This window comes from Macadamia integrifolia, chromosome 5, assembly GCF_013358625.1.
Source record: "Macadamia integrifolia cultivar HAES 741 chromosome 5, SCU_Mint_v3, whole genome shotgun sequence".
In the NCBI taxonomy this organism is placed as follows: domain Eukaryota; kingdom Viridiplantae; phylum Streptophyta; class Magnoliopsida; order Proteales; family Proteaceae; genus Macadamia; species Macadamia integrifolia.
In genome coordinates this window covers 2309012-2335679 of record NC_056561.1, presented here as the reverse complement: position 1 = coordinate 2335679, position 26668 = coordinate 2309012, and the positions used below count along the sequence as shown (strand labels likewise).

General features: G+C 38.3%; 3 protein-coding genes across 4 annotated transcripts in view; 1 reads left to right on the top strand and 2 right to left on the bottom strand.

Annotated features, from left to right (window-relative positions):
* The window catches only part of LOC122079717, a 13731-nt gene extending 12468 nt beyond the window's left edge, over positions 1–1263 (bottom strand). The window contains exon 1 of the mRNA XM_042646406.1: positions 562–1263. Coding sequence (XP_042502340.1) covers positions 562–1081 — 520 coding nt within the window. The 5' untranslated portion in view covers positions 1082–1263. The remainder of the gene's footprint in view (positions 1–561) is intronic.
* A 7049-nt stretch (positions 1264–8312) lies between these two features.
* LOC122078384 lies at positions 8313–22416 on the top strand. 2 transcript variants are annotated; one of them, XM_042644353.1, is made up of 9 exons: positions 8313–8582; positions 9685–9919; positions 14471–14640; positions 15147–15283; positions 16227–16404; positions 16491–17091; positions 18201–18313; positions 19554–19797; positions 21916–22416. In XM_042644353.1, exons 1-9 carry the CDS (start codon positions 8422–8424, stop codon positions 22141–22143), a joined length of 2067 nt encoding a protein of 688 aa, XP_042500287.1. In that variant the 5' UTR covers positions 8313–8421; the 3' UTR covers positions 22144–22416. The 2 variants fall into 2 exon arrangements, with proteins under 2 accessions (XP_042500287.1, XP_042500288.1); XM_042644354.1 differs by lacking the exons at positions 8313–8582; positions 9685–9919 and adding an exon at positions 13734–13870.
* Positions 22417–24272: 1856 nt separating this feature from the next.
* Positions 24273–26267, bottom strand: LOC122078830 (UPF0426 protein At1g28150, chloroplastic-like). The gene is made up of 3 exons (XM_042644988.1): positions 26069–26267; positions 25779–25895; positions 24273–24642 (listed from the first exon to the last, which is right to left on the bottom strand). Exons 1-3 carry the CDS (start codon positions 26114–26116, stop codon positions 24451–24453), a joined length of 357 nt encoding a protein of 118 aa, XP_042500922.1. The 5' UTR covers positions 26117–26267; the 3' UTR covers positions 24273–24450.
* Between the last annotated feature and the right edge of the window lie 401 nt (positions 26268–26668).

The following is a 26668-nucleotide window of genomic DNA, read 5'->3' as shown; positions in this document are numbered from 1 at the left end:
ACTCTTTCCAAGTAAGACTTCTTACATTCCATCTTGATGAATTAGTTTGACTAGTGTAGATTCTACTTTGGTCTACTGTCAGTCCAAATTCGACCAACCTCTTATTTGATTCAGTTAATATCTCCTAAATAAGAGAATTTTCCCCCCTTCAATGTCCAATGCCTTTCATAACTCGTGAGAGAACAAAATCCAAAATTCCAATCAACTGTTTTCACTTCCATCCAAACAAAACATGGTCTTCAGAACTTCGGTCTGGGTCTTTTCTCTACCCATCAAAATTATTAACTGATAGCAATGCATTTGATTGATATAGTTTAAATTAAAATACTAAAGGCGGCCATTTTATGACTACTTGTTCTTATATTTATAAGTAACAATTTTACATCTAAAATTATTCAAAGTAGCTAAGTCAAAGCGAACTCTTCAACTCCTGGTAAGTTCTTGAAATTTCATTTTTCCAACAGGACACTCATGATCAAATTTTCTGTACTATCTTAAAAATTAAAACCACCAATCGAAGATAAGCAATATTTTCTCGATTCTCATCAGCCATAAGAATACACTCAATGAATTTGAAGTTTTGAACAATAACAGATGGAAAATAAACAATGAAACTCACCAATTTTTTCCTTTTCTTCTTAGGCGAATTGAACTTCCGGACAGTCTTGACAAATGCGATAACAAAAGTGATACTAGCATAAGACAACGGCAAGGCGAGAATCCACGGCAATGAACTACTACCGACCCTGGGCCCAGGAATCGCCTGCGTTACCGATCCCGTGAATTCCACCAGGTCCATCGCTTTCTCCTGAATCCAAGGCAAGTCCTCCTCCACTTCTGCTTGGGGTTTTCCTCCACTAGGGTTAGTTTGAACTTGCTGGGTTACTGCCATTTCTTCGGTTTTCCTTTTCGCCATTGTTGAGACCCGGAGAGTGGAGGTCGTAGTTGTTTGTCTCTGCCAAGTGAGCATGGTGAGAGATGAAAGCTTAGGGAATGCGAATGAGCTACCATTTGGAGGAGCACACGGCTGCCTGTCAACAGCACCTGTGAACGAAGCTCTAATAAGCTGCGAAGAAGCCATGGATCAATGTAAGTGCCCTCCTATGGCGAAGAGCGAGCTTCCCCCTCTTTCTATCTTCGGTAATGCAATTAGTAATCTTACCCAAAAAAAAAAAAAATTTGCAGTTAGTAACAATTGTACTTGCTTTTTGTTGAAAACGGTTTCCAAGTGGCTTTTTTTGCGGCTTTGAAGGGTAGCGATGCTTTTTGACATAGGGATGTGCAAAATGAATGATCTTTGCAAAAAAAAAAAAAAACTGCAAATTGAACGATCTTAAAAGAAATCTCTTAAATTAAGGACTTCCAATGATGAATTTGGTCATTGGTGTTTGGACCAATTTTTTTGGTGCTTGATTTCTTTTTGACCTTGGCTCAAGTGGGTCAAATTAATTTTTCGGATAATAATAATGAAAACATTGAAGAAGTGAGTCAAATTAATTTTTTGGATAATATTGGAATTGAATAAAGGGTAATTTACAGCTCCATCCCCTGAAGAATGCCAGTATTGTAAGAATATCCTCTATTTTTCACCAAATTAGACTCAGACTTCTTACCGTCAGTCTCCGTTAAGTTAGAATTTAAAATGATATTTTTACCCTTTTAACTAAAACAAATAATAAATCATATTTTACCTAAATTACTTCTAACTGAGTCATTAGTCATAAGTCGTGACCGTCCGCAATAGTAGCTACCGTCGACGGTTCCAACTTCTTCTCTCGTGGATCCTGTCACACACTCTCTCTCTGAGTCTCGAGGCCAACTTGGGTGTTCTAAAAAAGAAAACCCAAATGCATAGTCATGGATTTTCAATCATGGAAAAATTTTCCATTGGGTTAGTGATTCTAGCTTATTATAACCACTTCCTTCGCTAATGTTACCACCACTAACAGAACGGAAGTTCACTATAACTTTGTGAGAAAACCTTGAAAATAGCAGAGAAAGAATGCAAACTGGAGGCATGACTCAAAGCTCCAATGATAGTGTTGGTGTATGATGTCTTGTATTCTGTCACAGTTTAATCCAGAGAGTATTGGTGCAGCACCTTGATAGGCAAGATGGCGGTCCCGCTCGAATTTTTTTATTTGAGAGAAATTGTGTACTTTCCGAATTAGGGTTTTTCCTATATATTTGTAGCGATGGTTTATTTATCTGTAATGCAAGCAATACTGAGAGGTGTGAGGACGAGCACTGTAACCCTATTCTCCATTGATTGTGAAGTAATATCTCATCTCACCGGGGACGTAGGCAACCTTGCCGAACCTCATAAAATCTGTGTGCATTGTTTGTTCTGTTTTTTCATTATCTTCTACATCGTCTTAGGGTTGCGTTTCTACATGATAGGGCATTGAAGAGAGAAAAACCTTTGCGCTTTAGGGAAGGCCACCAAACGAAGGAAATCAAATAGATAAAGCCTGCAAAGCTCGATTATGTAAATGATATTGTTTTCTTCTCTAAAAAATGGTTGAAACCCTCCAAGTGGCTTGGAAATCAATCACAATCTAGAGCTGGACAAGAGTAATGGTTTTTCAAAATTTGGGAGAAAACTTGCTGTGATCTAACTAGTGTTGAGAAGAATCACAAAGATCGAGTTGTACCTGTGTCTATTTGGGGAAGAAGACCCGCAGAACTCTTACTCTTTTTGTCGGTGCTCTGCTCTACTCTTGTAGCTGGAAAAGTTCAAAGAAGGGGAGAGAGTTCGAGCTTTACTGCCGCTGTTTTTCTCTTCACGGTTTGAGCTGGATTTATTGATTAAAATTCAAGAAAACCCATCTTTTCTCTGCTTTGATCGTTCTGAAATCCAAAACCAGAGAAAAAAAATGATCTTGAATAACGAAAAGGGTGGACAGATTCAAGAGGGATAAAGAGTAGTCTCTTGAGGACCTCAGATCTAGACTTCCAAGTTCTTTGAAGAAAGCTGTGATGAAACCCAGATGATCCAATACTTATACCTCAAGGAAGAAATGGAAAAATGGATGAATTGATATGTAACTAACGAGTTCGGTGACCTACCATTGCTTTCTTATTCAAAGAGAAGTAGAGAGAGAGAGAGAGAAGTAATGGGTTAGTGACAAGTGGGTTATGGAGGGAAGAATTTGGCATCGCTTCTTCTTCCTTCTCGTCGGAGAAGGAAGAACGATGAGAGGGAAGAAGAAGCGAAGGATTGGAGGAAAGGGAAGGCCTTCACACTGTTGAATATGCTCCGGCAATGCCCTCCTTCCGTTGATCCCTGTCATATGTTTTAGTCAAAAGGGTGTTCCAGTTGGTCGCCATGAGTTCTTGCTGGTCGCTGATGCCACTGCCACTGCCGTTGCCGCCATGGTCTTCAATGCTCGATTTAGGAGAAAGTTTTACTATCAATTTGAGGATGAAACTAATTACATGGACATTTTAGGTACTTCACATTTAATAAGGGCATTTTGGTATTTCAAATAAAATATAGTAGCTGATATCAGCATATAAGGTATATTCCTTAACGGAGACTGACGGTAGGGGGTCTGAGTCTAATTTGATGAAAAAGAAGTGGTGTTCCTATAATACTGACATTCTCCAGGGGGTGGCGTTGTAAATTACCCTTGAATAAATATATAATAACCGAAAAGGAACAAGTGTCCAGAAACATCAGGAACAAATTTTCACGTTTATGGGGAATAGAAACGGATTTTTGGGTGTTTGATAAACATGTGTTTCTTGGATCAATTTGTTCACACATTGTTGTTTGATAACATGCTCCACCCTCTCTCTTCCGTCACTACCATGCCCACACTTCTCATTCTTGAGCTTAGGAAAAGTCACGTTTTTCACTTTTGGGCTTTTATATTAGGCACAAATCCACGATTTGTTGCCTTCACTTGTTTCTAGAAATGACGAAACAAGTATAACTTGTTTTGTCACAACCGTTTCTTATAACATAAATTTTCATAAATTCCTATTTATGTTTCTAAAAACGGGTGGAACAAAACAAGATTTTCAAACGCTTTTTACCCCGTTTCTCCATTTCTAGGAACAGGAAAACACAGAAACGCGTTTTTAGAAACGTTGTCAAACAGTGCCTAAGAAGATCGTTTTGAGACTCAAAGGTTCAAAACCCAGATTCTTTTAGAAAAGTCGCATGTGAGAAACAAATGGCAAATGTTCTTATTATTGTCTTGGCACAAATCACAAATGTGTCAATGTCTACCCATTTTCATAGGATGTCCTTGGTAGGAATACCATTGTGGACAATTCTCCAAAGGAAGAGCTTATATTTGGGGTGGATTTTCAGTTTAAAAAAAAAAAAAGCACCACCATTGTGAGCAAGGCGACAAGCAAGTACACTTGTTTGAGCACCAGCCACCCACTATTGTTAGTAAATAAATCAGTTATAAGAAAAAGTGGCAACTTTCTTGGTAGATAGAGTGCCATCCTTAGAGAGGTGACACCACCATCTATCAGGGCAATCGGAAATGAGAATCTATAAGATTTTATTAGTGACATGGGGTGAGACATAGATTTTAAGAGATTAGAGATCCAGAGCTTCCCAGGGCGAAGTTATTTATCTTTGTTAGAAAAGATGAGGAGTTAAGAGCTAGCATCAGGAGCAACATTAGATAAAGAAGGAAAAGACAATAATCAGAGACCAGACTAAAAGAAAGAATCATTCCCATTTTCGATTTTCTTTAAGACCATTTTTTGAAGAAAATAAAGGATACTTACAATGGCACTCCAGCAAAAGGATCCTCTCCTTTTCAAAGCCTTTTCATAAAAATAAATAAAATAAAATAAAATAAAATATAAGCATTATGGTAATACTTGGCTCTAAAAATTTGTGCCCATAATTATTGTTCATTGGTAACAAGGCGTCGACTAAGTTTGAGAAGGAGAGCTTTATTATGAGCCTCAGAGTGAGTCCCGTAAGCCAATACTACCACAAGTTTTAGGTCAACAGATTTTATGCCAACCAATCAAATGAAGTTTTCTGGATATGGTTACATCACCATTCCAAAAATGCAAGTTGTTGGAGTCCAACTTTTTTGCATATTATGTTAAGAAAGGCATAGCGAAACATCAAATAGGAGGGGGTGGAGGATAAATTAAGCAGACTGGATTAAGATGGTTCGACCAACAAAAGATAGCAAATCGCTTTCCAAGATGCCAACTTGCTTCCCACTCTCGATACAAATGTATTTGAAAGAAACAATTTTAGCTATTGGGCGAAAAGTATGACTGACAAGATAAAGGCAATACTGCTTTTATCCAAATTAATAGTTAAACCAGAGAGGTCAAAAAATAAATCCAGAATACACTTAATTGTAGCAAAATTATCCAAAGTAGTTTTACAGAAAATGAAAGTATCATATGCAAAGAAAAGATGAGAAATCTCAAGGTCGTAGCTAGAGGTCTTGATTCTTTTAAACAAGTTCAACTCTTTATAGGCAGTTAAAAAGATGAGAGAGGCCCTCCTTAGCTACAATAAAAAGAAAAGACTCAAGGAGTAGCCTTGTCCAAGACCACGGGAGAGGTATTTTCAAAAGGTTGAACTATTTGATGCAAGTGTTGAATTTTCAGCTATTTTTCTTTAGAAAAAACAATGTTTTTTAGCTTACTAAAAGAATTGTTTTTGGACCTTTAGTTTTGTGAAACGAGGGCTTGGCAGAGCAGCCAAAGAGTGTGTTTGTTCCTAGTCACCAACCATGGCATCTCTTCATTCCTTGTGACTTCTGTTATTGACGTGGTAAACGGCTTCTTCAGCCTTTCTTTCAAGCAAAAGAAGGAAAGTGTGGGTTGCTATGCAAACGTGGACAACATGGGCTACGGCCACAACTTTGTGAAATTAGAAGACTATCCTTTGGATTGGATAGATCGTCTCTCAATTATAGTAGCTCCTCCTAATTACCACTACTGACACGACCACCCTACAAGCTCATCTTCTTCATGTTCGATGCCAACAACCACAGGACTTTAGGTTTAATTAATTCCTTTTAATCATCATTTATTTGTTTCTATTATTCTTTGATTTGTTATTTCAAGAACAAAAATTACGAATAATCTTACTTACAATAGTACTTAGTGGTACTCATGACTGAAGTAAGTGATAATTTGACGCTTACAGTCGATCGATTGATCGGCTTTTGAAAGAAATTATTTTGATGAAATGTTAATTCATACATCTTCTTCGTCTCCCCAAACCCATTAATCTAATTAATTGATTTCTATGATCTTAATGGATGTGGAATGAGATGATGACTTGTATCAAGAGGTTTGCCAGATGTGCCACCTAAGGGAAGTGAAGGGTAGACGTCAAGCATTGAGGGAAACTTGGTGGTGGTACGATGAGGTTCAAGTGGCTATCAAGACCAAAAAAAGATTGTTTTAAGACTTGGCAAAGGATTAAAGAAACATAAGTATTATTATACCAGGAATTGTGTAAGAAACGTTGTGGGGGTGGCTATGGCAAAGAAATATAAGGATATCTATAACAACCTTAATAAGAAAGAAGGAAAAATATGTATATATATATATATAACACGAGAGAAAGAAAGAGTACAAATTTCGACCAGATGAGGTGTATGAAAAATGACAATGGAAGAGTGTTGGTAAAACATAAGGACATTGTAAGAAGATGGGACAAGTATATTTGTGTCCTACTAAATGGAGATAGTTCGAGTATAAATGACATAAATGATGACTTTACTCAATAAGACTCCACATATCATAGATAAGTTCGAAAAGCTAGTGTGACAGAAGTTGAAGTGGTTTTGAGAAAGATGAAAGCAGGTAAGACTCCGATCCCAAATGAGATCCCAATAGAAGTGTGAAAGCCTCAGGAGTACGTTGGGTGGCTTGGTTAACGAGGTTATTTATAGTTGAATATGTATCAACTTTTGTATGATCGTCCACTGTGGATGTTCCATTTCACAGTGGCATCAAATGTTAGTCATTATATACAAGATAGCAATCTCAACTCCTCAAAGAAATCAATTTCATAGGCAAACGCCAAGTTTTAGAACTTTTAATGAATCAATGTAAAAATCTATTTACACTTTAGAACTAGGCAAAAGGTTTAATGTGCACGACCATGCACAGTCGTTCCTTCAACCCTTGGATGGCGGTGTGTAACTTCTGCCCCACCCCATGCAACAGTTGAAAGGAACAACCATGCGCGTACACAGTCATGGCTTCAAACTGTTGAATGGGGGAGAGAAGGTTGTGTGTTACACTTCTACCCCCACCCTAATTGTTTTTCCTATGGGTATAATAATTGCCAATAGTCTATAGATTGGATACTGGAGAAATCATCATCTAGCCCACTTCCCCTTTAGATGTTGGGGACGCACACTCTCAACGCAAGGCCACGCAACCAGCTAACGTACTCCTTTTCTGGTGTTTTGGCTTCTTATTTATTTTGATAAACTATTTCACGAACTGTTTTGCATCCCTCAATTGACGGAGCATGTGGATACCAATGCACATGGACAGCGTGCCAATCTCTCATCTTAAATATATAATCATGAAATGCATGTCCTAAAATATAAGTATAAACTAATTAATTGACCGTAAAAGATCACCTTGACTAGAGTTCTATAATGAAGAATGATGTCACATGTTGAGATAAATATATTTTATTTTTAAAGAATGTGAGAAGATGCTATCTTTGTTTATTTATTTATTTATTTTTAACGTGTGATGGTAATGGTGGAAGCATGGTAGAACACTGGTATGATATCAGAGCATTGGCCGATACATGTCGCTATTGGACAGACTCAATACAAATGCTGACCTGATATGGATCGGTTGATGTGTGCCAATAACCAGATTTGATTTTTTAACCCCCCAAAAAAAAAGGAACGTCTGATTTGAAATCAATTCGATCCGATCCAGCCCAATACAACCGATCCATGTCGTATCGTTCTAGTTGGAACCAGGAGGGAAAGGGAGCGGCGTTTACGAGGGGGCGGAATCTAACTGGACCCACAGTTGAAAGTTGAAACCATTCGAGCTGGTATTGTGCTCTTCTAGAATGTTTGGAGTCAACAAACTGGGTCAATAGTTAATTCGTTCCCTCTCCGCAAGAAGCTTCCTAATTCATAAGCACCCAGACTAGACCAACAAGCGTGATGGGCCCGCCCATTCTAAGGTCAAAGTTGTGGTAGACCTTTTGCCAACCGTTGATGGCCGGGTCCAGCCCATTTGGATTGAGGAAGCAGCAACTAATTTTAAAGTGGGCAACCTAGGATCATAGAGCAATAAAATTAGAATTAATTAAGTTTGGCATTTCCGCCAATATTTTTTTTTGGTGTTCGTTGAAACTTTAGCCTGCAAGGCTTAAGTTGCAGACATACTCGCTCTCTGCCATTCCTTTTTAGTTGCGACTTGGTAGTTCCAATGGAGAACCGCATTGGTATCTTCGATAATCTAAGACCGCCCAAGTCTTTGAAATCCATCTTCCGCAGCGCCAGGAAGTCGGAAAATATGGTCGACGCTTCTCCCGACTCCATCCCTCAGCTCTCTTGCATCGCCAATTCCGTCATTGCTCGTTGTTCCAAGTAATTCTCATTCTTCTCCCCTTCCAATGCTGGAGTGAAACACAGCATTTACAGGAATTCTGTTTACTGATATTTGCTTTCCTCTTTCTTCTCTATACTATAATGTAGTTAGCGGTGTCCACATATAATGAAATTATTTCATGGATGTGTTCGTTCATTTCTATTGGTCTTTCTTTCATATATTGATACTTGAAAGTAGGGTTACGGCTCAACTCGAGATGCTTTCACCCAAACGCAGGTTAAATATTTGTGAAAAATAACGAACTTCAGACAATGAAATAATTAACCTCATGAAAAACATAATGAAGTAATAGGAGATAGATTACTTTACCACTCAGCCTGATCCCAACTAAATAGGATCGACTACAAAAGGAGATAGATGATCTGCACCTATTGAAGTTTTTGTCTCATTTTATCTTTAGGCTCTGTTTATTAACACGTAAAATGCTCTGAAAATGAATTTTTTTCCCTTAAAAGACAATTTTTTGCCAGAGTCTTTTCGATAAGATTCTGCCTAACAAAAAAGAATGTCAAATGATCGGAAGATCTTCACAATTAAGAATAACATATGCCTTGGATAAGCAGTTCAGTTCTGAGAACAAGAACAATTACCTTAAATTAGAAAACACCAACTTCCCATTAATTGAGAATAACATTTATGTGATAGCCACTGGAGGACAAGAAAATGTAGATAACTGAGCCAAAAGCAAGAAAGACTTCCTCCACCAATTACAGCACTAAGACGGAGGTACATTTAAGTGAGGACAAAGGGTCTTCATAGACTATTTCTTCTGTGAGAGGTTCTATTGAGATCTGATTTGTCATGCTCATATTTTGAGAGCATAGTTATTGTTTTTTGTTGTTCTAAGAATTGGTCGCAGTAGTACTTTCCCTTGAGCGATCATGATAAAGATCGTCATCCATTCCACCCCTCCCCCTCCCCCTCCCCCTCCCCCACCAGAAAAAAGAAAAAGAAAGATATTTGTGTAGAATCTTTGTTTTTTGTTGCAAGCCAAACTATATTTCTCGAAGAACATTTAGTTTCATACTTTGTTTAGTTTCATACTTTGTTGGTTTTGAAGCCTTATACCCGCAATTGCAGGATTCTTTCAATTCCAACTGAAGAGTTGCAGTGTTGTTTTGAGACTGAGCTACCTGAACACACTAAGCAATCTCCTACTTATGCTAGGAATTTGTTAGAGTTCTGCTCATACCAAGCACTGGATTTGGTGACTCAGCGTCCAAATTATTTAAGTGATAAGGAGATTCGCCGATTGACGTATGATATGATGCTTGCTTGGGAAGATTCAGGTGTCGAGAGAGAACCCTTACAGAAAGTGAGACACCTCATTGTTGATTAGAAATCCTGGAATTTTTTCACGTTCTTCTGCAGGGTGTCATTCTACCAACATTTTTGTTTGCACCTCACTACTGGTGCTGGGTTGATGTAGTTAATTTTTTCTATGCTTGTGGCTGAAGTTCATGTGTCTTATATTATCTTAGGTGATGTAAGGCTATGTAGGAACTACCCGACCCCAATTAGGATCCCAAAACTCCTATTAACACCAAATCCTGGGGAAATCTGGAATCAGACTTGTAACAGAAGTCCAAATCTGGGCAGAACTGAGAAAACCTGTGGTTGGCTGTAGGGAGCTCTGATGGAGCTCAACTGCTGGTCGAGTGCTCCTCTTGTGGTGCTGATCAAATCCCCCAAAAGATTTTGTAACCTGATCTCAGGTTTGGGAAATTTGAGAAGAGGTTCCCAATTAAGAAACTAATTTTGATCTTCAAAACAGCAGCTATAGGGCTCCAGTGGCCACCAAGCTTGGATCAAGTGGTCCTTTCGGAGGATAGAACAAAGCCTCAATTGGTTGATCAAGATTCAGGTGTGGAAGATGTGGCCAAATCGATGGAGCTTCAAAACCTTGACAATGGCTGCACTCAATTCTGATCTCCTTGGCTGTGCTTGAACTGATCTGGAGGCTATACAACAGGTCTTGAAATAACTTTCAGGCACTCTCTCACAAAGGCTAAAACATAAAATAAGAAAGAAAACAGAGAAATTGATGGAGGGTTGAGAAGGGGGAAGAAGAAGGTTAGGTTTTGGGCATCTCAACCCTCAAGTTTAGGCATCTCATCTAGGGCCACTCGCCCAACTGCATCCCACAGAAAAAAGCATAAGCCATTTTAAAACAAATCTTCATTATCTTGTAAAATTGTTACAATGATCTCACTTATATAGACTATGCATAGCCTTACAATTTAGAAACAAACCAAACAGGAAACTAACATGAAAAAGGAAACTAACAGCTTTTGGCAACTAACTATTGACTTGTACTCTAAGCAAACATAAGTGACAATACCAGGGACATTCTAGAAGACTTGTACAACACCCAACTTGGTGTTTGACTGGTTAAACACACAAAGGACAAAAAGACAGCAATGTGACAGCTTGCAGGAGAGAAATAGAAACTTATGCTGCTGTATCTGACGGATCAATGGAGGCTTGCTGTAGGCTTCTAGAAGACCAAAATAAAGACAAAATGCTGCAATAATATGCGGTCCACTATGACAGGAATGGGCCATCATAGGACAAAATTGGAGCTGCTCGATAGGAGTAACTAGGCTGCTAGCTGGCTCGTTCGATGGGATAGAATTGGGGCAGTATTGGACCATCTTTGCAACCTCTTTTTGGTCTCTTTTTTACTTATTGAAATAAGTAGTTAGGGTTATTTTAGTCCCCTAATTTACCCCTCTTATTTGGACACACACACACACACACACACACATATTTATGGAGTAGCCTGCGATAGAACATAACTCACTATCACAGGCTGCCCACCACACATGGTTCAGTAGTCTCTCCTGTCCTTTTCTTTTTCTTCTTCTTCTTCTTCTTTCTCTCTCTTTCTCTTTGTTTTCACTTGGTTTGATTACTTATTCTGGTTTGTAACACCCCCTCTTAGAAAGAAATTGTCCTCGAATTTTGAAGAAGGTAAGGGTGATTGTAGCATGGTGCACGTCCATCTTCAATCCGTATAAAAATTCGAGTGACTACTTGAATGTACGGACATAGTCATAGAGGCAAGGGCGTCGCTCTTCGAGATACTTCAATGGGATGACAAACTCCACGTGTTCAACTTTGATGTATTCAGATGTGTCCATGGGGTCATCGTCTTCTATTTGATCTTCCTCAAGCTTGGGCTCTTCAAGTTCGTTGTCTTTGTCTTTCAAAATCCCCTCAATGGTTTCGCGAACCATTACTTCATTTTCGAACCCTTCAAATTCTTCTGCTTGGCTGTTCACAATCACGGAATCACCACAGTTATTGTAGCACCAATCTCCTCAGGATCGATCTCAGTATCCACTATAGTTACAATGTTGCTTCCGTCTTCTTCCACGTGAGCCTTGGTAATGGGAACATCAATGACCAAATCTTCCTCGACAGTATGAATTGCTGGAATTTCTTCCACACTAAACTCAACTTCAGGTTCAGGTGTTTTGATTGAAGGTGCTTCCCTGTATTGTTGCACAAGAGCGGCAATACAGTCTATCAATTCTTTATGCTCTTGTCATTTGTGGGCGGCTTTTGAAAATCTGTGGAAGGCTTCAGAGGGGACTTTGGTGGAGGGAAAAAGATTCTTTGATCTTTTGTACAGAGGTATAGGGTTGCCAACTCGTACTTCATCTCCTCCCCAGTCCTAGGCTCACATCCTTGAGTTCGAAGTTGCCTTTCATGGATTCTCCATACTTCTCAAACACGATCACTCATTCGGGAACAAACAAATCAAATTTGTTGCACCTATGTCAGGATGTAGTAGTTGTCCAAAGCATCGATCTAATCAAAGAATTTGTAGACAATTATCCCGCCACAAAAATAACCAACCTTCGGCTCCATCTTAGGTTAAGCTCTGATACCAATTGATGTAAGGCTAGGTAGGAACTACCCAACCTTAGTTAGGATCCCAAAACTCCAATTAACAACTCACTCAAACCCTAGGGAAATCTGGAATCAAACTTAGAACAAAGTCCAAATTTGAGCAGAATTGAGGAAAGCTGCAGTTGGCTGTATGGAGCTCTGATGGTGTTCAGCTTCTGATTGAGTGCTCCTCTTGTGGCGCTTATCAAAACTCCAAAGGGCTTTGTAACCTGATCTCAGGTCTGAGAGATATGAGAAGAGGTTCCCAATTAGGAAACTAATGTTGATCTTTAAAACAAAAGCTAGAGGGCTCCAATGGTCACCAAGCCTGGATCAAGTGATCCTCTTGGAGGCTAGAACAAAGAATCGAAAGGGTTGGTTGATCAGGATTCAGGTGGGGAAGATATGGCCAAATCGATGGAGCTTCAAAACCCTGACAATGGCTGCACTCGATTCTGATCTCCTTGGCTATGCTTGAACTGATATGTAGGCTGTACTTCAGGTCTTAAAATAATTTTCAGACACTCATTCGCAAAGGCTAAAACAGAAAATAAGAAAGAAGAAAAGAGTAATTGATGGAGGGCTGAGAAGGGGGAAGAAGAATGTTAGGCTTTGGGCATCTCAACCCTCAAGTTTAGGCATCTCGCCTAGGGCCTCTCACCCAACTGCATCCCACAGAAAAACAGCATAAGCCATCTTAAAAAATCTTTATTAACTTGTAAAAGTGTTAAAATGATCTCACTTATATAGACTAGGTACAACCTTTCAAGTTAGTAACAAATCAAATAGGAAACTAAGTTGGAAAAGGAAACTAAAAGTTTTTGGCAACTAACTACTGACTTGTACTCTTAATCAAACATGAAGAGACAACACTACGGACATTCTCGAAGGCTTGTACAGCAACCCAACTTGGTGTTTGACTGGTCAAACACACAGAGGACAAAAAGGCAGCAATGTGACAGCTCGCAGTAGACAGAAATAGAAACTTATGCTGCTGTAGCTGGTTGGATTGATGGAGGCTTGCTGCAGGCTTCTAGAACACCAAAATAAAGAGAAAATACTGCAATAATATGGGGTCCACTATGCTGGTTGAATGGCCTGCAGGAATGGGCCAGCATAGGACAAAATTGGGGCTACTCGATGGGAGAGACAGGGTTGCCAGCTGGCTGGTTCAATGGAGATAGAATTGGGCCCGTATTGGACCAGCTTTGCACCCTCTTTTTGATAGCTCGATCTACATCATTTTCCCTTGATGGGGCTATGTTATATTTTTCTATTTCAAGGAAGTGCACCTTGCAATAATCAGGATGTCGAGGATGAGGATGGTTGGTCATTATTTTGTTCGAATTCTGCATGCATGGCTGTTCAGGTTGGTCTTTGCCTTGTTGAATTATCTTTGTTTACTTGAAAATACAAATTCATTTTGCATTGATAATTTGATATATTAAGGTGGACAGTCATAGTGGTATGGTGTGTTCCAACTTCCAAGCCTAGAATTATATTGGATTCCCCAGTATATTTCTCTATGATGATGTGTTTCCACGGGGATATGTTTTGCGAAGCATGCAACCCCCAATATGTGAAGGAGGGGACACAGCTCAACTTAATGGATTGAGTATCTTCAGTTTACACCTTTCCAAATATCTGCTCACAGGTGAAAGAAGCCCCAACAATTGGGATTTTTGGTGCTTGGATCACAAAAGAGTACTTATGTACTTTTCTGCTTTCCAATTTTATATTACATAGGTTAGGAATGATGTCAATCTTACGTTGCTTTTGAAAATGCTAAATCACATTGTATGCTGTATACAGTGGGGGTAAAGTCATAATGGTGTTGTATGACGTATTTCATACAGAAGTGTATTTCCTCAGAATTTATTGCATTAACTCCAGTGTAAATAATGGTTCTATTGGGTTAGTGTTCAAACTGCTTGTATGTTTTCATGTTCCTTATTATTCTATCCATCAGGTAGATGACAAGGAAACTGTTGGGCCAGAGGCTTTTGCACGAATTGCTCCTGCTTGTGCTGCTGTAGCAGATATCATTACTGTCCGCAATCTTTTTGATGCACTTGCAGGCTCTTCAGGTGGCCAGCTGCATTTTCTAATCTACGATAAATACCTTAGAAGCCTTAAGAAGTATGTATCAGCTTCTTGAGATGTAGCATTTTTGCAATTGAGACTTTCTTTTTCCATTTACTTTTGCTGATTCTTGGAGAATTGGGGTAGAACTTGCTATAACTTTCCTGCTTATGTATTTCAATATTTTTGGGTATTTATTATACTAATAGACACAACACGAGCATCTATTTGTGTCGATTTTGGGCCTCATTTGGTCAGGGATGAATTCAAAATCTTTTGGTTGAAAACCTGCAATCAATCGGAATATGGTAAGATAGATTTCTCTGTTTTGATTCATGATTGGAGTAATCTCTAGTTGAATTTCTGTAGCCCCTTGCTCATCTTGAATCCTTGCTGCTGTGGCTCTTGTTCTTTTTCTGTGTTGTTTGATTTTTCTAGCATATTCTTTATGTTGCCTCTTCAAAAAGGAACAATTAAATGGTACTATTGTATGCTTCTTCAGTTGCATCATAAACTTCCTGCTGTATATGCATTCCAATTGTTATATGTTTCTTTCTGTACAGAGTCATCAAAACTGCAAAAAACGCACCTGGAATGCCTTTGGCTTCTAACCTTCAGCTTGCTGAGGGAGAGATAATCTTAGATGTGGATGGCACTACTCAACCAGTTATGCAACACATTGGGACTTCAGCATGGCCTGGTGAGGCATCTTTTGTCCATTTCTATTTCTCTCTCTCTCTCTCTCTCTTTTTTTTTCTGTTTCCTTATGATTCCTCTAGCCAAACTGTTTTCCTCTACGTGATCAGGCTTGAGTTAGATCATTTTCTGCAACTTTGTAACTCTTAGTCTGATGAGAGATTGATGCATTAAAGCTGTTGGCCTCACTTCTAACTAGCAAGGTTTTAAATCTCAGTTTCAGCCATATGAAACCGAGATATACCAGGTTTCGACCACATGGTATTTATATGGGCCAAACTCGAAAACAGAGGTTCGAGGCCCAGAAAATGGTTTTTTTACCTGAATTTTTTGTGCTGCCTATTTTTAGCATTTTACACATTTCGTGAGTTAGTTTCACGAAAAACCACCCAAATTGGTACTTGTGATTTGGACCCCAGTTTGCTAGTGTACGCTGAATGCTGTTGTACTTTAGACATATTTATAAACATTAAACACTAAGTCTACATATAATTTAGCTATTGCAAATGTATATATGCAATTAAAACAATCAAGATATACATTATGTTAAAAAAAATACAAACATACAACACTACTTCTACTTTTCCTTTTTTGTCTTTGATCGGTTCCATGTAGCCGACCCCATTAAGTTGGATAAGGCTGAGTTATTGTTCTTGTTGTTGGTGGTGGTGGTGGATAGTACAGACATGATTTGGTTTGATTCGATCTATTTGGATGCTCAAGTTGTCTTGTTTTAACCCAACCATAGTAAAATATTGGATTTGGCCGGAGACATATTTATGGGCTTCATTGTGTTTCCTGCATTCTGAAAAATCTGCCAATGCAATGTGAATTTGGTTAATGCCTGAGTTAATTACATTGGCATGATGCTGTTTTACTATGGAGTAACACCATTTTTTCAATTTGGATGAGTTCTTAATTTTGGTTGGATAACTTGCTTTTGGCAGGTCGCTTGACACTGACCAATTATGCTTTATACTTCGAGTCATTGGGAGTTGGTTTATATGACAAAGCTGTCAGATATGATCTGGCAACAGACTTGAAGCAGGTTTTAAAGCCCGAATTGACTGGCCCACTGGGTGCCCGTCTCTTTGATAAGGCCCTGATGTACAATTCAACATCTGTGTAAGTTTCTATGAACACAATTATTGAGGAAATATCTGAGTTATAGACTTTGAGATCCACCCTCTCTAACTTATGCCAATTTACAGAACAGAGCCTATATTTTTTGAGTTCCCTGAATTCAAAGGCAACTCACGCCGGGACTACTGTTTAGAAATTAGTCTTGAGATTCTGCATGCTCACAAGTTTATCAGGAGATACAATCTCAAAGATACACAGCAGGCCGAAGCACTTGCAAAGTCCATTCTAGGCATCTTCCGGTACCGTGCCTTAAGAGATGCTTTCCAGATCTTTCCATCTCTTTACAAGACTTTACTTGCTTATAACTTAGCTGAAAAGCTTCCTGGGGGAGATAAGATATTGGAAATTCTATCAGGTCAATTGGAGCAATTCAATGCTAGGATGCTGCAAAATGATGCCATCAGAATATCATTAAATGATGTCAAGGGGAAGTCTCCATCATCCCCAGCATCACTATTTGCACTTGTGAGACTTGCGTTGTTACCAAAAGGGGCATATTCTGATGGAGATTCAGCATTCCTGGTACGAGATGTGACTGCTGGAGAGATCAATCCTTTAGAATTGGCTGTGAAGAAATTGAAACATGACACAGGGAGAGCTGAGGCAGCACAAGCGTCTGTGGATCAAGTGAAAGTGGAAGGGATTGATAGAAATATAGCTGTGATGAAGGTAAATGGTGATAGCTCTACTACGTCCTACCCAGTTGATTTAGATTTGTGTTGTTCACCAAAACTAATTTTCAGTAGGAATTGGCTAAAGCTTATGAGAATTTGAAAATTTAATTGCATTTTTTGAGGGTTGAAATATTTTGACAACAATCATTATCTAAATTACGAGAAATATACATTTTCCATGATATTACAGGAAATATAAGCATTCCATGAAATTACTAGAAATATAAGTTCTATCATCCATGGTATTTACCGAAGGGAGAATTGGATGACATCATGACAGTATGTCCTTCAGTAAGTTCTAGCCTCCTACAATCAAGTTTATCAAGGTAATAAGGTGACCAAGGCGAAGGAGGATGGTAAAAATCAAGATGAAACCAACAAGGCAATGCCTAGGCGTCAGTCCAGGCTGAGCCGCCTTGATAACTATGCCTACAATCCATCCAAGAATTTTTCTTCGCTTTTATTTGTTGATGAAAAGAATTTATGCATGCAAGAGTTTGACAATTGTTTGGAAAGCAATCTTTCACCATATTTTTTTCAAAGATTCAATGGATCTTTCATTGGGTGAATTTGATGCGTTCTTATCGCTATGGATTCCTTGAACACTAAAACCTCCTCAGCTTACAGGCAAGAATTTACATCTCGACATAATGTTGGAAAATTCCTATATTTTCCATGAGTCAAGATCATCATCTTGTTTGGCTGCCTCTCAGATCAGCCATAGCTTCAGAGTATGCTAATTGAACCATCCTTAAGTGATTGACAGTGTGAAGTATAGCTATGATTGGATGGTTTGCATCATCCAATTGGTGTAACCTTATGTCAGTTCGTTACATAGTTATAGATCATGTTGTCTAAAGTGGCACTTAGCATTAGATTTAATTGGTAGATTGTCATTAGCATACATATACGGTTTTATAAATGGCATAAGATACTGACCAGGGCTGGATTCTCTTTGGTAACATAGATATGAGGACCTTTTTTTTTTAAATCGTTAATCTTTGTTTTATGGCAAGGCATGTTATAATTATAAAGCATGGATTCTGGATTTTTCTTCATTTCAAAAGGTGATATTTCATTCTCCCTGTTCCCATTTGATGGTAGGAGTTACTTTTCCCACTGGTTGAATCGGTTAAGCTGCTCCAATATTTGGCCTCTTGGGATGACCCTTTTAAATCAACAGTGTTTCTGATGCTGATATGTTACACATTTGTCAGGTACGAGTATATATCTTTTTGGGAGGCTGGTAGTCATTTTTCACTGGAAAATCCATGTCTAGTGTTTCTTGCAGAAAATTTGAATGTAAATTCATTTATCATCATAATTGGATTGTTATGCTTTGATGTTTATGTGAAAGCATCAATTTGTTCCATCTGAAGTACTCGCGTCCTATGTAAGGAAGGAGTATCCATATTTTATTCTACTGCATCATATGCTAACTTAAATTCATATATTCAATCTTCTACCAAAAAAAAAATTCAAATATTCGATCTTTAATTTCTACCCAGTTGCCCTGTTTTAGTATTTATTGATGTGAGTCGTGACCATACTCGGCTCTCTAGGGCAGAAGACAAGACTACTGCTCATTTTTTTAAAATCTTCGTCCATTCTCCAACAAATTGATAATTTAACTTCCAGTCATTAAGTAAAAGTATTTCTGTTCTATTTTTTTATGATCTTAGTCCTGCTTGATTGCTTTCTCCTAGTCTTTTATCTGAGCTTCGTGGTTCAAAGTGTTGGTGCCTTTTATAGCATCAATGAATTGGGAATTGGGATGTATATTTTTTGCATTGTTTTTCTGCAGAATAATGGGTGAAAAAGTAAAATAGAATTTACTGGGAGAAAGTTACAAATATTTCTTTCACACTATTAAGAAGATCATAAGCTACCTTCCTATAGGAAAAGGAAAGAATGAACAAGAGGAAAACAAGAAATGCAAACCGATGGTATATTATTTGAGTATGATGAGTTATTACTTTGCATCCTATCCTGCTTTTGCCTCTCATTTGGTTTCCTTAGGGTTGGGGAGTTGGGGATGAAGAGTGTTTACCTTTTAGGTAGTTCCCCTTGTCATGATTTAACATTATCACCTATGAATTTTTTTTATTGGTTTTATATTTTATTGAATTTTATTTTCTTTTTTTGCTTTCTCTGGATCTTTTTGGGCCATATTCATATGAACAGAAAACAATGCAATTGATAAGATTGCTATGCCAATCAATTTCTTTCTAATATGTAAGAGCACATAAGTCAGAATCTTTAAGGGTGGATCACGATCAACCCCTCTTTTTTCTACATTTACTAGCACATATTGTAGATTGTCATTATTGTCTATGAGCCATCCTCATGATTATCGCCTCCCTATTCGCATATGATTGGATTCATACGACTTACATGAGGTGTTATTAAACATCCAGCAGGGAGAAAAAAATTGAGTCATTTTTAACTGTCGTATAGGGGTTGGTTCAAGTATGTCTTGCCTTGCACTTCTGTATTCCTGGCAGCATTCATGCTCTGGCAGAAGCATCAGAACAAAGGAAAGCCATTGGAAGCTGTCACAGTAACACCTCCCCCGAGTCAGAATGCAGTTGAACAACTGCTGACGTTACAGGAAGCCATTTCTCAGGTTGAAGCACTAGTTCAAGCTGGAAACATCACTCTTCTGAAGCTAAGGGCGATCTTATTTTCTGCTCTTCCTCAGGTTTGCATTTCAACTAGTTTATGTTCCTTTAAATGAAAAACTGGAATAAACAGAGAGCTCATGCTCACATACCAACTTCACGCACTCATTCTGTTCCTCTTTGAGAGATTGTTCCCTATGTGCAAAAGTAGCCACTCTCTCTACATTTGCCCTGTTTTTTTCTGAAAGACATTTCTGGATGGAGATTTTCGGTGGACATCACCAAACAGATCTTCTAGGCCAATGTTGGGGTTATTGACAGATCAAGGTATCTGGCCAACATATTTCCTATACATGACATATGACAATATGGTTAGAGAGTAAGAATAAAATCTTGTCAGGTGGTGTAATTTCAGTAAATTTGCATGGTGTATGGCATGGGAAAGTATATGATCTTTGGCCATTGTGTGAGGGTGCACCTGTCCTATGAGCATTGCTTGGATTTGATATGCTTTAGGATAAAGTTTGCGTCAATGCTTGGTTACTGGTACAAGTGTGGTAATGACAGCTTGATTGGGATGGTTTGTGTCATAGATAAGACAAACTTTAAGTATGTTATGGGTGGAGTATTAGGGCTCCTGGACGTTAAACGGTCACTAAAATAGCACCACTGGTACAAGCATGTTAGTGACCGACCTCATTAAGTTGGGATAAAGGCTTTGTTGTGGTTGTTGTGGTTGTTGTTGTTGTTGGTACAAGCATGTTCGTGTGGCATGGTTTGGGGGAGTATGGCTTTGTGCTGGACCTTAGTGACCTGGAAATCCTTGTAATTGGACAAGCATCTTTGCCAGGATACATTTAAGGGGCCAGTAGATCTGATGGGTTATCCCGTTGAAAGATCCCCACATGCTTGGTGGGTGTCTCGTGACTTGTGGGCTGCTTGGGCAAGGCTCAACACATTAGACAGCTCCTGAAAAGTCTCGTCTCCCACTGGTGTATTGTGAAGGCATAGTTTGGTAGATCCTAAGATTGCTCAGACGGTCTGAGGCTTGTCTTACCCAATCATTGGCTACTAGGATGCCGCACAATGATGAGCTTTAAAATGAGGATGGCCATGACACGGTCTTTCGAAAAGTTTGGAAACGTTATATCTTGTCCTAATAAATTTGGAATAGTGTTGGAGGCCACAACAGAAATTAACTAGAAAAGAAAAAATCAGCTTGAACAGAAAATGTAATGTCATTTCTTTATCCTATAAAAATAAAACCCAAGATAGGACTCTAAATCCTAGACTCTGGGTACACTTCCTTGTTTTGACTTAGTACTTTGAACTGGGCCCTTAAAATCCTAATGCTGACATCATAGTTGACCAGAGTTAACTAAATATCTTACACTAACCCATTGGTTTGTAATTAAAGACCCTTACAATATTCACCCATTTAATGATAATAGTAAAAGTAAAATAAAAAATGTCCCAACATCTATAATTTCAGGCATAGAAGCATGCTTCCTCCTTTTTCTGCTGGATAAGACTTCCATTGTGCAGTAGTTATCTCATCCATTTTGACGTGGAATTTAGAGGTATCATTATTCTGAAGAGATTAGGAAGAAGAGGGGGCTGTCAAGAGACCAACAGTCGATACTCGATAGTTCTCAGCAGTCCCCCATCGTGTTCTGTTTATAATAATCAAATACAAAGCAGATTTCCTCCTTATCAAATTAATCACAAACAAACTACAACTGAAGACTAACAAACTAAACAATCCAGGAAACTAATAAACTAAACCAATTATAACTAATCATCTAACCTGACTTACCAGAACCTATCCATGATAGAGGGAAAACTCCCCTATCGTGGTACATGAAATTGTACCCACACGGTACACATAATGTGACATATTAACAAAGTTGGCATTTTTCTCAGTTACGCATGTATTTTAATTCCAAAGCTTGACCATAGGGATAAGCTTCACAAAGTGGTGGGGCCTTTCTGTAAACTACATGACTGGGATCCAGTAGACTTGTCTATTGCTCTGTTTGGTAATTATAGTTATAGTTCCATTTTGTATTTGAGTTCTGATAATTTTCCTAAAAGGGTATTCATTTTTTTGTTTGTATATTTGAAGTTTGATAGTATAGTATTCAAGGATTTCTTCTGTGTTTTGCGCTTATGAATGTCTTGTTTTATCTTTGTTCCAGACCACAGACAAGGTTGTCATTCTGTTGATTATCATGGCAGCAGTGTTTGCTTTTGTGCCTCTGCAGTACCTTATGATATTGATCTTCCTTGAGGCATATACAAGTGAGATGCCAATGAGAAAAGATAGCAGTGAACGGATGTCAAGGCGGGCTAGAGAATGGTGGCTTCGGATACCAGCAGCTCCTGCCCTAATAGTCAAGGTTAAAGACAAAAAGAAGAGGAATTGATCAGTTCTTCTCGACTCTGACAAATATTCATCTGTGCATGGTCAATCACATTTTGTCTTCTGCTTGACAACCTGTTGGTATTGCTTTTTGTATCTATTAATTGGGGTTTGGGTTCTGCTGACTGTTTTAGTTTTTTCCTTTACAGGCTAGCTAAACATGTTATACTTGTTACCGTAGCCAGGAAAAACATGATTAGCCGGACCAGTAAATGAGGGAGCATTGAAAGAATTATTACTGCTTTCTTTATATATGATCTTGCCTCATTTGATCTGAGATTCTATTTTCATTAAACTAGATTGTTAGATCCTTACATAGCATTTAATTATTCCAGGACCTGATTTGAAGTCGACCATCGTGGGGTAAGTTTCTGATGTGAGTTTTGGGCCTCACAATTTACTGTTTGGTCTCATTTGGGTGGCTATCCAGCCTTTGTGGATACAATTTTTTCAGAACGGTTCTGTTGGTTTTCTGATATCTTTCTGAACTTACGTGCCGAATTTGTTATTGCTCATTTGCATGCAACAAAATAGTTCAATTATGTTCTGCTAGATCTCAAGGCTTTGCTTATACATTTGCCCCTCCCGGACCGTGTAGTAGCCGGAGCCTCGTGGACTTGGTTGCACTCGTTCTAAAAGGGCATCCTGTCATTTTGTGGTTAAAACATAGGAAACAAAAGGAAGAGTAGGGGGGGGGGGGGGAAGGCTTTTGTGATAAGAAAAAAAAAAGCAGAAGAAGCAAATATTGCATTCAAACGCAATTCTTCATAATTGAATTAATAATAAGAATTGGATCCAAAGGAGCATGTTGACCTTGAAGCACCGCATATAGAGAATCTTGATCACTGATTGGACATAAAAGCATTTTCGAAATCCTTCTAAAATATAATTATTAATAACCAATATTTTAAATTCTGTTAGATACTAATTACAAAACATGTCATTGAGCGTGGAATTTTTATCCAATCACAATCAGATTTTTCTTTCCACATATTCATGCTGTACAGAAAGTGGATTACATATTGAGTTTCTCTTTTGCTTATAGACAAACATCATGAATCTAATGCATTAATATATAGTTAATGCCTCATTAACTGTTAATAGTTCATCAAAAACCCATAATATTCTTTTGCAATGATAAAAACCTCTAATGTTTGAGATCAATCAAGAAATATCAAGAATCTTGTTCTTACACAATCGATAGTAATACATACACACTCTCAAGTGATCCAGTCTCATATCTATGAATGTGTACTTTTTTTTTTTTTAAATATGGGTACTCACGCTTGTCGCTAGATTAGAAAACTGTAAATTAAACATCATTTAAATTAATTAAATTAGGTTTGATGGAAGCACAAATCGTCTTCCAAAGAGAGGGAACTTCCTTTTATAGATGGCGGACACCAAAGATTTCTTCAAATTGATTGAGAGATGCTGATGAGCCTTGATGGAATTGGCATCGAGTAGGCATCAAACCAACCAGATGTGACTTATGAACAGTAAAAGATAAGGTGTTCTAATCACAAATTAGGGGCTTCACTATGTTCATTCTTTTCCTACTTAACCATCAACATTAGAGAGTCCCCCTCACTCTACGACCACCAGACATAGTCAACAACTAGAGCTTTCAAGTACTTCAACACATTTGTCGCTCCACCATTCGAGAGTTCCTTTAGTATTCTTTCACTTTCACTAGAGATGAGGGATTCTGCAAAAGAATATTGAACTTCAACCTACCTGCAATCTTGCTGTTGGTCACCTTCCAATGCTTCTTCCAGCACTCGAGCCCCTTCCAGTTTCACACTCCCAAGACTCAGTGCAGGGAGAACCTAGTACCACTGTTCATCAGCCTCTTGTCTATTAATTTATCAATTGTGCACTATTTAATGCCCCATGAGTATGTGTATAATGAAAAACATAGCAAGCCATGGACAAAACCCAAATGTCTAATGACTAAATTACTCAAATTGTATTTTAATTTCAATCTATTTTTACAGTTGCCAGCTGAAACTAAAGAACCAAGATTAAGAATTGCATACCTTTGCCTCTTCACCATTTCAATATGTACACACTTTTCTTACAATGAAAAAAAAAAAAAGATGGAATGATTATAAAAGAATAAGAAAGGAAGAATTAACTGAAACTGAAACTACCTTTTAAATTGGACTTGGCTGAGATTCAAGTTGATTCTTCATGAAAAAGAAACATGTCACCAACATCCATTCTTGCATACTATCCAAATATCAAGTACATGACTTCGATATACAGAGAAGAAATAAACTACTCGCGTAAACCCTGAGATAACTGGCCTTCATTCGATCTCTATCTGTTGTGGGGCTTCTTCTTCCTCTTCTTCTTCTAGTTTAGATCCTTTCACATAAATTTCTTCTTCTGTAATCCCAGAGGCTTCAACTGTTCTTGTAATCCATTCCTTAAGTGGATCTTCATTCAAATCAATTCTTAGAAGACCCGCAAGCATCCCACCCATGAAGGCAGCAGGCTCCTAAAGCAATTAAAAGGTGGCTTGGTTAATTTCAAATGACATGTTAAAAAGAAGGCATTCATGGATGCCTTCATATCCTCCACAAGGAAAGTTTGATGAGGCTTTGACTTTGTGGGCAAGTAGGCCCAAGGTCTCCTCCTCGCACAAACAAATTTCAACCAAAACAGAGATTGTCACATGGAAAAACGAAGCTTTGTAAATCCACCAAGAAGATGAAATTTTTTGAAAAGAAGTTGAAAGCAAATGAACAGTCGAATAAACAGAAGAAGTTGTCGGTACACAAGGGGCAACATGACTGAATTTGACTTGCAGTTTGACACAAGGCTAATCCAGACCATGCCCTATCTATCAAATTGCCATAACGCCACATCAAATCTTCCATATGACGCAGGCCAGTGCAAAAGAACCATTTCCTAAAAACTAAGCAAAAAAGTTAGAAACCACTGCTATAAAAACAATGAGTTTTGGCTTTCACTTTATCATATCTGTATAATAGATTGATTCACTTTATCATGTCTGTAGACCAAGGGCTCTGAAAGATGCTTTACAAAGACCAAGGGCTCTGATGATTAAACAGATTGATCTGAGTGGTTTTAAAGTAATTTAATAACAAAGGAGTTGGTTTCTACAATGTTACACTAGGAAAACAAAACATAAGATCTCATAGCATAATCATTAACATGATGATGACGATGATCAAATTATTAACTCTTGGATAGAAACTGGAACATTTGACCGAGTATAATGAATATGCAGGTGAAAGTGTAATGAATATGAAAAACAGAAGAAACCCAGATACTTACATTTAGCATTAATAACTAAAACAAAGCAAAAACTGAGGGGAAAAAAATCCTAAGATTATATATCATACTCAGATGAAATTTTAAAAGGAAAGCAGCCATATTTACTCTTCGTCAAACATTTGGAACACAAGCAATGAGTTCAAAACTAAGCCTGATCAATCCACAAACCAAACTTTATTACAAAATACTCCACAAGTGTACCAATCGATCGAAATTATTAGAAGTTTTTCATTATTGTTAAGAAAAAAAAACGAAAATTAAGAAAGAAAGAAAAAGAAAAAAGAAAAGAAAAAGAGGGAGATTAGCAGAGAATAATAAAGAACAACGACTTACCTTCAGAGCTTTCTCAAGAATGGGCTCTTCGATAGGATTGAAGAATGCTTTAACCCGGAAACCTCCGAAGCGCGCCCGTTTCGGCGAAGGCGAGGCGTTGGCGGGATTCGATTTCCTCTAATAAAGAAAATTAATCGGAAATGGGGATAAGCAGCAGAATCACGACAAAATAACCAAAAAAACGGATTCATGTCAGAAATAAGGGGAAGCCGAAAGGAAAACAAATAAGGATGGATGAGAAAAGGAATTCTTCGTCTTCGAAAGAAAAGGGAAAATATAGGGAAGCTCACTATTGCTGCCATTGACGACGAACTCACAAGGAAGAGAGCCATCATCATCCACGTCTACGGGACCCTTCTCTTCTCCTACCTACTACGCACTTGGGCGCTTGCGAGAGCGACACTCCCCCGTCCGCTATGCTTCTTTGGATGAATGAAGGCACGAGCTACGAAGCCTTCCTTCCCCTTACTACTATTTCGGAAAACTACTTGATTACCCATATGTGGGTTTCTCATTACCAAACTACCCAATTACTGTTTGAGTTTATAAAACTATCCAAAACAGTAACTCCACTCAACTAATAATTCATTTTACCATTTTTACCCCCAACTTCCCTCTACTTCTCCTTTCTCTGATAACCCTTCACTGCAAATCCCCAGCCCAACCCTCCGACAGCCCCTCATCCATCACCTAGGTGAGAGAGATCATCGAAGGGATCCACGGCCGCACCATTACTCTGGTAATTTTTGCATCGATTTTTGACACTATGAGTGTAGCCGTGGAGATGCTTCTGAGTTTGTTCAAGGGGTTTTGAGCGTTGGCTTCACTGACGACCTTCTTGGGAGAGGGTTCTGCAAGATTTAATGAAATATGAAATTAGAAATGAAGGG

Bases quoted from the DNA above. Each gene is read 5' to 3' on its own strand.
- LOC122078384 (XM_042644353.1), top strand. From the start codon at position 8,422: ATGGAGAACCGCATTGGTATCTTCGATAATCTAAGACCGCCCAAGTCT. The intron at 9,920-14,470 runs GTGAGACACCTC...TCTATCCATCAG, and splicing joins AGAGAGAACCCTTACAGAAA to GTAGATGACAAGGAAACTGT. The intron at 14,641-15,146 runs GTATGTATCAGC...CTTTCTGTACAG, and splicing joins TACCTTAGAAGCCTTAAGAA to AGTCATCAAAACTGCAAAAA.
- LOC122078830 (XM_042644988.1), bottom strand. From the start codon at position 26,116: ATGATGATGGCTCTCTTCCTTGTGAGTTCGTCGTCAATGGCAGCAATA. The intron at 25,896-26,068 runs GTGAGCTTCCCT...TTTCTTTATTAG, and splicing joins CGTCGTCAATGGCAGCAATA to AGGAAATCGAATCCCGCCAA. The intron at 24,643-25,778 runs GTAAGTCGTTGT...TAATTGCTTTAG, and splicing joins TTCTTGAGAAAGCTCTGAAG to GAGCCTGCTGCCTTCATGGG.